Genomic DNA, 11,580 nt, shown 5'->3' on the forward strand with positions numbered 1-11,580 from the left:
AAGAATGTCTATTATTGCAATAAGTAAAATATGGTGGTCGCAGTTACTGTCACATTTATTTATTGAAATAAATTATAAATGTTCAGCATGGAGCCATATTCACAAATTAATTTGTGACGTGAATGTAAAATGACTCTTTACGCATCATTACGATTTATTGTGAAACAATTGAAGGATCATGAAATTAGCTAAAACTAAATCTAAGAACTGCTTTCCTAAGATTTTTCAGTTGATATAACGCTCCATCCATAATGACGTTGCGACCATGGGACGTTAAGTTCCAGCATCGTTACTGATAACTTATTCCGCAGGTGGAAGGGTTCAACTCAAGAAACTTGTACATAACCAGCAGTGGAAAAAATTATCATTTTAATTAAATTGTTTTTCTATTAGAATGTAGAGGTACGACCCCAATTACTTGCAAGGATAAAAATTTAAGTGCCTTTAACTTAATTTAAGCATCATAGAATATATTACAATTATTTCATGTAGTGACTTCACATTTTATTCAGAACTAATAACTTGTCGAATCCGTTGAAAATGTCTTTCTAATTTCTAAGTCGAAAGAGTAAGTTGATAATAATGTAGACATCTCGTCTGAGGAGAACAGGAAATGCTGAAGAAATTCATCGAGGAATGCATAAATATTTTAGGTTTATGATCAATTACTTAAGTTATGAAAATGAGCAGTTGAAATATTGGAAATTCCGTTGAATATCAACTATAAAATAACTGATATCGTTGTGTTTCCACAATTACTTATGAATCATATGAAGTGTAAATGTATTTACGTAAATGGCATGTAGAAAAATTAAACTTACGGCAGACAGGAATGTACATTATTAAAATGCAACTACTCACCTACTCCTTCACTCGGTAGCAGTGATAAAGAAGTGAACGGTGTTCCAAAGAGTGTAATACCACCAAAAATCGCACCAAACAACCTGCAAACAATATGCACATCAGTAAAATTAAGTTTACATTTGTATAATAATCCGTAAGAGTAAAATGAAGCAGAAATTTGGAAGAAGCATATGCGAGTCATGTTTCCTCGAAACTTTCACATGTTTGACATTTCGTTTAAGATAGAGGGCAGACTAAAGACTTTTAATATATATCATAATGCAACAGCAGAAGGTCCCACGTAACTTCGTAATCGAACTGAAACTTATCTATTAAACAGTTTGACACTTGTGATTTCAGTGTTATAGTTTTATCCTCCACATTTGTACAGAATGACGTAGATGGGCTCCTAGCAACAATAATCACGGTTATAATCACTTAATATTTTATATATTTATCATAGATTTTGGAGATTGTTAATTCCCTTGGATTCCCAACCACTGCAGACATTCGAATGGTTCAAATGGCTCTGAGCACTATGGGACTTAACATCCGAGGTCATCAGTCCCCTAGAATTTAGAACTACTTAAACCTAACGAATGTAAGGACAGCACACATATCCATGCCCACGGCAGGATTCGAACCTGCGACCGCAGCAGTCGCGCGGTTCCGGACTGAAGCGCCTAGAACCGCTCGGTCCCCACAGCCAGCACTACAGACTTTCTTTCTCTGTACATAAATTAGTGACAAATACAGTGTAATATTCATATGAATTACATTCTTTTGTTTATTAAAGAGAGATGAAACAAATTATGTGGATTTATCAAAAGTCTTTAATCATTTTTATTCTAAATAAAACAATTCTACTAGAAATCTCATGGAAAAAATTTATGAGCTGCTATATAAGTTTTTTCCTTGTAAGTTCAACGAAAATCATTCGAAAAACGGGCATCGTTTCCAGAAATATTAGAAATAATGATTAATTTTCTCTGAATGTACTGGATTCGATTCGGGAATACAACAAATATATTGCAGGTGTTCTTCTCAAAATGATGTGAACCTAACAAACTCCTAAGGAAACAAGCGCTCTCAATATATTTCAAGCAAAAAGACATAAAATAAAGAGTGATTTTAATCTTACTGCAGAGAAGTATAAAGAGAAACATACTACTAACTAATCTAACAACTGCTTGAATCTGAACTGTAATAAGTCGGACGACGGTCTCACTTCGCTCACATTTTAGGAGACAGACTATACTATCAAGCTGTCTCTATACTTTTACGAAGAAGACTACTGTTAGCAGTCCCGACTACATATCTGCGACAATCAGCGTAGCTTTCTCTTCGAAGTCGAAAAAGAAAATGCAAACACTTTTGGTTATATGATTTTCCGACGTTTTAAAGTTTAAAGTTGAACGTCAACAGAGGAAATATTGTACCCTTCAAACACTTTTGGTTATATGATTTTCCGACGTTTTAAAGTTTAAAGTTGAACGTCAACAGAGGAAATATTGTACCCTTTGTACTTATTCTGGAACAACACTGTTGGAAAAGAATTCTAATAAAATTTGTACTGTTATACGAAATTATTTAAGGGAACCTTGCAGCGATGTTGATCAGTGATAAATAAAATGCTAAAGCTATTTGCAATACCTACCATTTTGGAGCATTAGATATTCAGTTGATAATACGTAAGATTACCTGATATTCTGATAATAATTTAGCTTTAAGCAGTATTGTTACCTACACCAGCCTTAAATGGTATTCCTTATTTGAAAGATTGGTTTGGTGTTCGAACATTAGTCCAGTTGTTTTACTACGTGCATGCTTAACTTTTCCTTTCTCTTTCCCATGAAAGTGAATGAGCATTCGTTGTCACTGGAGTTTAACACACCTCTGTCACCGCCGTTGAAACTACCGACGTACAGACGTAGCTTATAAAGACGCTTGCGTAATTATACATTTTGCTTTCAAATGATAAAAACGTGTTCTCGATTAGAGATTGAATCAATATGGCACTGGAAACTACACCAAAAAAGCTATAACTTATTATAGTGAAGTGAAGTACATAGTAAAGCTTTTGAAGAATCCCGAGAAGGAGCGAAAATGACTTACGAACGACATATATAAAGCGTGTAGCTAGGCAGCCTCTTAATTCGTCCAGTATTTTATTTGTACTGGACGTAGTATGTTTGCAACTGTTGATAATTCTTCTAATAAATTACAGCGTCTGTTGCGTTAATGGGTTTCTCAGCACGACTTCCTTCAGCCACTGTTGAGCGAAATATTTGTTGAACATTTGACAGCGACATAGCGACAGTGACGAAAAATATTTTTACGCAACCTTAGCTGTAATATATTCAAAGTTAAGTTTCCATCAACGAACCATATTGTGGTCACTTTGGGTAAAGTAAACGAATAAGTGTAGTAGATAACAGATTTCACACATTTAATAACGCCTCTGTTCCCTTCGGCTTCCTTCGAGAAAATACCGAAAAACAGAGAACTGCCTCGATAAAACCACAAACCGAGTCAGAAAACCTGATACCTGACCAACTCCTGCTCACCGGTATCTTTTTGCTATGTATGACATACAAAATATTCATTTTTAGCTGTTTGATAAAAATAAGTATTTCCTGTGTAAGCTACACGCAATCAGCTCAGAAGATCCACAAAAAATTGCAGAATATGGAACACAAAGTCAAAAATATCCGTAACATTTGCAATGTAACAATGAAGAAGCGCGAGGCTTGAACTTAGTCGGCATTAATACTACAGAAGTCGTACAGTCCATTTGTGGAAACAAAAAACTTAATTTTTGTTGAAATGATTGTAAGGTATATTTTCTGAACTGAGAGCGAAGTGAAACTAGGGGGCGGCTGGCTGTGCGGTTACACGTACCAGATGATGAACCGGAGCGAGCAGGAGCGCCGGCAGAACGCGACGGCCGGCAGCAACATGTCGACTGAGCGCCGCGCGCCGTGCGCTCCGCTCCTATATAACGGTGCCGGCCCCCGGCGCCGGCGCGACGCCGACAAATAGTGTGGCGCGTGGGCTTCGCCGCCCTCGGATTCGCCGCTAAATTTGGAACGTCCACACCCTCTCCATCCTAGCTGGTTAGAGCAGGCGGGACGAACCCCCTGCACCTGTTGCCCGCACCCCCCGCACCTCCTGCAGGCGTCTAGACGTGGCTTCTACGTCGCTAATTCTGCGCTCCCATTTGCTGGCGGAACTGTCCAGAATATCCCCCTACCCCCAACCCCAACAGCGACCCTCCAGCCCTAATTTAGACATGCGTCAGATATTAGGGCATCAACAATGAGCTACAAATCCTCTTTACGGGCTACTGCACGTTTCCACGAAGTCCTCCACATAAAATTTTCCGAAAGCAGCCTTAACCGACCCAGTTCAGTTCCGACGTAGCAGGTTTTAAAACAGCAGTATCTGTCATGTAGTAGTCCTCCATCTCCCGCCAGAAAAAAAAGCTCGGAAACAGCACTGGCTCAGTCAGTTGAACCACGAAGGTAAACGAAAGGAAAGAAAGTAATCTGGTGTCTAGCTTTCTGATGATTGCGTGGTCACTAGAATGTTGCTTAGGTGTGTGGATCACATAATAAATAGGACTAAAAGTGGATGCTGGTCATAAAGAAAAAATAGGGCTGCGCGAATGGTCACAGATTTGTTCGCTAACGTGAGAGCGTTACAGAAATGTTGTTTAGTCTAATAATTACTTACAAGAAGCAGTCATCACAGTAGTTATTCTTAACATATTCAGGACCATCACGTGTCTACAAGTTCTCAGCTACTCAGACCTACCATACACTTACAGTAATATTCATGCAAAAAAAGAGCTACAGGGTGATCAGAAATTGTCTGACATCAGTCTTGTTGGAGCTACGACACCGTTAAGAGCTCTAGGAGCACAACGTGACTATCTCGAAGCTCCATAAACAACGGTGTCGTGAGTGAAACTCGAGTTGTAACGAGTTCGGCCTGCCGCGGTGGTCTAGCGGTTCTAGGCGCTCAGTCCGGAACCGCGCGACTGCTACGGTCGCAGGCTCGAATCCTGCCTTGGGCATGTATGTGTTTGATGTCCTTAGGTTAGTTAGGTTAAAGTAGTTCTATGTTCTAGGGGACTGATGACCACAGATGTTAAGTCCCATAGTGCTCAGAGCCATTTTTTTGTAACAAGTTCGAAAAACATATGTCTTGTCTGATTGACAGAGTACGTAAGATTTCGAGGATAGCCTGTTCTTAGGTTAGGTAGTACATGCCCGCATTATGTAGGCAAAGGCTAGATGGAAGGACTGAGGCAAGAACTCGGGAGTGCAGTGGCGCCCCACGCCCACATAACACCCACCTCGGAGCCTACGTCCATGACGTCGCGATAAAGATCGACATCAAGGAGTTGACGACGGAGGAAGATCCGCGACATCGTCAAGAGGCCATTTCTGCACCGACCAAGTTGTTTCACACTACCAACTACGGCAGACTGGACCGTCCAGAACCCTACACATGACAGTGACTTGCAAGACGTCGTTAGCATGTCAACAAAAAGAAGGCGATCCAATACCACTTCCGTGGCACAGGAACAATCCAGCAAGTACGTCTGCTCATCTCGAGTCACGTACAAAGTCGTGACAAGGAACTCCTTTGACGAACTTGACCAACAGGAGTGGCTGGACACTCAATCAACCGCATCTCTTCATCAAGAACCAGCAAGCCCTCTCCGTTTGTGGTCTACAACACCATTAACTATGTTAAACACCACGAGAAGATAAAGAGCAAGGTCTCTGGGGTCTCACGAGAAATCTCTAAAGACAACAATATAATATTTTCTGACGAAAAAATAATCACAACACCAATTAGGATATGTTCGACATAGTTGGTAGTAGTGTTTCTACATCTGAAAGATAATGTCTGTTCAAATTTCGCGCCAGTTGCATAAGAGTAGCGCCACTATGAAGACACAAACCAAGTTAGCTTTAAATACACGCTGTAATGGTCATGAAAGTTAGTTACCTTCGAGACTGGACGGGGTGAGCTGATGTCAGTCAAGGATGCGTTTAAGGTGACAAAGACGCCATTATCAGCGCCTCACTGAGTTTTTACGAGGCCGTGCACTAGGGTTACCGGAACATAGACGTTCCTTCCGCCATGTTCCGGAAATACGTGGCAGAAATGTACCCAATGTACATAACAGCTGGTTACGGTGGTCACCAGAATGTACGGTCTCAAGAAGACAGGGCTCCGGATGGTCAAGTGGCACTACCGGCGTCTAGCTCTGGCGCATCGTTCTGCATCTTCAGCAGCAATCTAAGCAGCAGTTGGCACCACAGTGACATAACGAACTGTTATAAATCGGTTACTTCAAGGACAGCTCAAAGTCAGACTCCCTTTAGCACGCATGCCACTGAACCCCAACCATCGACATTTGCGACTTCAGTGGTGTTAAGCGTGAGTTGATTGGAGGGCAGGGTGAAGGTCTGTTGTGTTTCCTGATGAAAGCTGGTTCTCCTCGATGTCAGTGATTGTCGTGTGTTGGTTAGAAGGATTTCAGTTCACCGTCTGCAACCAACTCGTTTGCATGCCTAGACACGCTGGACGTACACCTTGAGCTATGGTCTGGGGTGGAATTTCGTATGACAGCAGGAGCACTCTCGTGGGTATCCCACGCACACTGACTGTCGATCTATATGTCAGTCAAGCGTTTCGATCTGTTGTGTCGCCATTCATGAACAGCATTCCAGGGGGTGTTTCCCAACAGGATAGCCGTCGCCCACTTACCCCACACGCTCTGCAGAGTGTCGACATGTTGCTTGGCCTACTCAGTCACCAGATTTATCTCCAGTCGAGTACATAAAGGACATAATCGGACAACAACCCCAACGTCATCTACAATCAGCATTAACCGACGAAGTGCAACAGGCACGGAACACCATGCCACAAACTGACATCCGTTACCTGTACAAGAAAATTCATGCACGTTTGCATGCTTGCATTGAATCTTGTGCTGGTTGAGTCAGTTATTATCGTACTAGCATTTCACATTTGCGATGGCTTACCTCACATTTACGTTAACCTTTGTTATTGCAAGGTTTCATTTTGTTTTGGTTAGTGTAGCTCAGTGTCGGTTAGATCGTCAGTGAGAGACCAGTTCTAGTCCCTGCTGCTAATGAGGGGAGTACACCGTTCGTTTGTTACACACGAGGGTTGAAACTTTAATAGTGGCACCTATTTATTTACAGCTCGTACAAAATACACTCCTGGAAATTGAAATAAGAACACCGTGAATTCATTGTCCCAGGAAGGGGAAACTTTATTGACACATTCCTGGGGTCAGATACATCACATGATCACACTGACAGAACCACAGGCACATAGACACAGGCAACAGAGCATGCACAATGTCGGCACTAGTACAGTGTATATCCACCTTTTGCAGCAATGCAGGCTGCTATTCTCCCATGGAGACGATCGTAGAGATGCGGGATTTAGTCCTGTGGAACGGCTTGCCATGCCATTTCCACCTGGCGCCTCAGTTGGACCACCGTTAGTGCTGGACATGCAGACCGCGTGAGACGACGCTTCATCCAGTCCCAAACATGCTCAATGGGGGACAGATCCGGAGATCGTGCTGGCCAGGGTAGTTGACTTACACCTTCTAGAGCACGTAGGGTGGCACGGGATACATACGGACGTGCATTGTTCTGTTGGAACAGCAAGTTCCCTTGCCGGTCTAGGAATGGTAGAACGATGGGTTCGATGACGGTTTGGATGTACCGTGCACTATTCAGTGTCCCCTCGACGATCACCAGAGGTGTACGGCCAGTGTAGGAGATCGCTCCCCACACCATGATGCCGGGTGTTGGCCCTGTGTGACTCGGTCGTATGCAGTCTTGATTGTGGCGCTCACCTGCACGGCGCCAAACACGCATACGACCATCATTGGCACCAAGGCAGAAGCGACTCACATCGCTGAAGACGACACGTCTCCATTCGTCCCTCCATTCACGCCTGTCGCGACACCACTGGAGGCGGGCTGCACGATGTTGGGGCGTGAGCGGAATACGGCCTAACGGTGTGCGGGACCGTAGCCCAGCTTCATGGAGACGGTTGCGAATGGTCCTCGCCGATACCCCAGGAGCAACAGTGTCCCTAATTTGCTGGGAAGTGGCGGTGCGGTCCCCTACGGCACTGTGTTGGATCTTACGGTCTTGGCGTGCATCCGTGCGTCGCTGCGGTCCGGTCCCAGGTCGACGGGCACGTGCATCTTCCGCCGACCACTGGCGACAACATCGATGTACTGTGGAGACCTCACGCCCCACGTGTTGAGCAATTCGGCGGTACGTCCACCAAGCCTCCCGCATGCCCACTATACGCCCTCGCTCAAAGTCCGTCAACTGCACATACGGTTCACGTCCACTCTGTCGCGGCATGCTACCAGTGTTAAAGACTGCGATGGAGCTCCGTATGCCACGGCAAACTGGCTGACACTGACGGCGGCGGTGCACAAATGCTGCGCAGCTAGCACCATTCGACGGCCAACACCGCGGTTCCTGGTGTGTCCGCTGTGCCGTGCGTGTGATCATTGCTTGTACAGGCCTCTCGCAGTGTCCGGAGCAAGTATGGTGGGTCTGACACACCGGTGTCAATGTGTTCTTTTTTCCATTTCCAGGAGTGTAGGTACGTGTTTCAAAGTTTTACTGACCTTCAATGTAGTCACCAGCATTGTGTATAACCCGTTGCCAGCGATGTGGAAGTCGTAGGACACTTTTAGCAGTGCCAGTTGTGTTGACAGTTCAAGCGGCGTGGTCTATTGCCCGACTAATTTGTAGCAGTTCTGAAGCGAATGCCGTGAAGTGTTTCCTTCAGTTTAGAAATCGTGTTGAACTTACGAGTGATGACACTTTGTGCAGGAGCTGACCATCATTTAGCTGGACAATGCTCAAGCACATGGAGTGCAAGCTGTTACTGATTTGTTTGACTGATAAGGCTGCTAAGTGCTGTACCACCAACTGCTCTCCCATGACTTAAGCCCTCGTAAGTTCAACTCTGTTTCTAAACTGAAGGAAACCCTTGACGGCATTTGCTTCAGAACTGTTGCAAATTCATCGGGCAATAGACCGCGCCGCTCGAACTGTCAACACAACTGGCAATGCTAAGAGTATCCTATGACGTACACATCGCTGGCAACGGGTTGTACACAATGCTGGTGACTACTTTGAACGCCAATAAAATTTTGAAACACGTGTCTACCTGTATTTCGTACGAACTGTAAATAAATAGTTGCCACTATTAAAGTTCCAACACTCGTATTTCTAAGAGCTTCAAACAGGAGCGACTTTAGCAGTGCTATGTACAGATGTGAGCTGAGTTAGTGAGCCTTCGCTCACAGCTTAAGGCTGTGTTGGCTTCCGTCACAGCTTGAGGCTGCTCCCAACGGGCATCAGTGGGGGGGGGGGGGGGGGATCCAAGAGACGTCGATCCAGTTCCAAGTGTCCCCCGATCGGTCCACTGCAATGGCGCCCCGGATACTGTCTGCAGTGAGGTTGACCTCTCACGCACGTGCTCGAGAGGGAGATCATTCCAAAGCCTGGCAGGCAGCGAAAGACTTTCCGAGGAGCCGATCGTAGGGCCTCCCTTGTTCTTTTGACGAACAGGTTTCGGGCGTTATCTGTGGCTAACGAAGTCTGCGAGCCAGATGCAGTCGTCCACCCTGTTCCAGCGGAAGCTTCTCCGTTCTCAGGGTCTGGCCATTCACAGAGGTTGGGTTTGCTGGTAGTTGGGAGCTCCAACGTTAGGCGCGTAATGGGGCCCCTTAGGAACACGGATTCGAAGGAGGAGAAGGAAGCCAGTGTGCGCTCTGTGTGCATACAGGGAGGAGTCATTCTGGATGTGGAAAGGCTGCCTCTGGATGACATGAAGAGTACAGGGTGCACCCAACTGCATGTGGTGGCTCATGTCGGTACCTATGTTCAAATGGTTCAAATGGCTCTGAGCACTATGGGACTTAACATCTGCGGTCATCATTCCCCTAGAACTTAGAACTACTTAAAACTAACTAACCTAAGGACATCACACACATCCATGCCCGAGGCAGGATTCGAACCTGCGACCATAGCAGTCGCGCGGTTCTGGACTGAGCGCCTTAACCGCGAGACCACCGCGGCCGGCGGTACCTATGTCGTGTGTCGCTTTTTATCAGAGGAGATTCTCTCTGGTTTCGGGAGGCTAGCGGAAATGGTAAAGACTGCTAGTCTTGATTGCGAGATGAAGAGGAGCTCACCATCTGCAGGATCGTCGATAGAACCGAGAGTCGTCCTTTGGTGCAGAGCCGAGTGAAGGGTCTGAATCAGAGGCTCAGGCGTTCTGTGACAGTGTAGTCTGCTGATTTTTTGATTTGTGCCATCGGGTGGTGGGTTTCCGAGTTCCACTTAATGGGTCAGGAGTCCACTACACACAGGAAGCAGCTACAAGGTTAGCGGGGGCTGTGTGGAAGGCACTGGGCGTTTTTTTTTTTTTTTTTTTAGGTTAGAGGGTCTCAGGAGACCACAGAAAGGACGTCCGTCCAAAAGCGCGCAGGTAAAACACAGTAAGGTAGCTGTAGAAGTGATCAGTATTGTAAATGTAAATTGTCGTAGCTGTGTTGGGAAATAACCAGATCTCTAAGCCCTAACATACAGCACTGAAGCTCAAATAGTTATAGGTACAGAAAGCTGGCTATACGCGGAAATACGTTAAGCTGAAATTTTTACAAACAATCTTACACTACCGGCCGGGTTGGCCGAGCGGTTCTAGGCGCCTCAGTCTGGAACCGCGAGACCGCTACGGTCGCAGGTTCGAATCCTGCCACGGGCATGGATGTGTGTGACGTCCTTTGGTGACTTAGGTTTAAGTAGTTCTAAGTTCTAGGGGACTGATGACTTCAGAAGTTAAGTTCCATAGTGCTCAGAGCCATTTGAACCATTTTCAATTTTACACTTTTTAGGAAGGATAGAATGAATACTGTTGGTGGGGGAGTATTTATTGCTGTCAGAAGTTGTTTAGTTTGTAGTGAAATTGAAGTAGGTAGTTCCTGCGAAATGCTATGAGTAGAGGTCATACTTGACAATCGGCCCAAACTGTTAACTGTATCGTTTTACCTACCCCCCGACTCAAAAGATATAGTTGCTGAACAGGTCAAAGAAAACTTGAGTCTCATTTCACATAGGTACCCCACTCATACAATTCTAGTCAGTGGTAACTTCACGCTACACTCCATATGCTGGAAAAATTATAAGTTTGAAGCCGGCGCCAGGCATAAAACGTAATCCAAAATTATTGTGAATGCTTTCTCAAAAAATTATTTTGAACTCCGGAATTATTTTGAACTCCTGGACAAATAGGGAGTATCGTGACGAATACAGGGATTTTATGAATATACACTCCTGGAAATGGAAAAAAGAACACATTGACACCGGTGTGTCAGACCCACCATACTTGCTCCGGACACTGCGAGAGGGCTGTACAAGCAATGATCACACGCACGGCACAGCGGACACACCAGGAACCGCGGTGTTGGCCGTCGAATGGCGCTAGCTGCGCAGCATTTGTGCACCGCCGTCGTCAGTGTCAGCCAGTTTGCTGTGGCACACGGAGCTCCATCGCAGTCTGTAACACTGGTAGCATGCCGCGACAGCGTGGACGTGAACCATATGTGCAGTTGACGGACTTTGAACGAGGGCGTATAGTGGG

General features: G+C 45.1%; 1 protein-coding gene across 1 annotated transcript in view; it reads right to left on the reverse strand.

The window, feature by feature from the left end:
• The window catches only part of LOC126298426 (angiotensin-converting enzyme-like), a 267,596-nt gene extending 263,789 nt beyond the window's left edge, over window positions 1-3,807 (reverse strand). The window contains exons 1-2 of the mRNA XM_049989754.1: window positions 3,745-3,807; window positions 862-944 (exon numbers count right to left, since the gene is read on the reverse strand). Of these exons, the coding sequence (XP_049845711.1) occupies window positions 862-944; window positions 3,745-3,803 (142 nt within the window). The 5' untranslated portion in view covers window positions 3,804-3,807. The remainder of the gene's footprint in view (window positions 1-861; window positions 945-3,744) is intronic.
• Between the last annotated feature and the right edge of the window lie 7,773 nt (window positions 3,808-11,580).

Source organism: Schistocerca gregaria, chromosome X (genome assembly GCF_023897955.1).
Source record: "Schistocerca gregaria isolate iqSchGreg1 chromosome X, iqSchGreg1.2, whole genome shotgun sequence".
Classification (NCBI taxonomy): domain Eukaryota; kingdom Metazoa; phylum Arthropoda; class Insecta; order Orthoptera; family Acrididae; genus Schistocerca; species Schistocerca gregaria.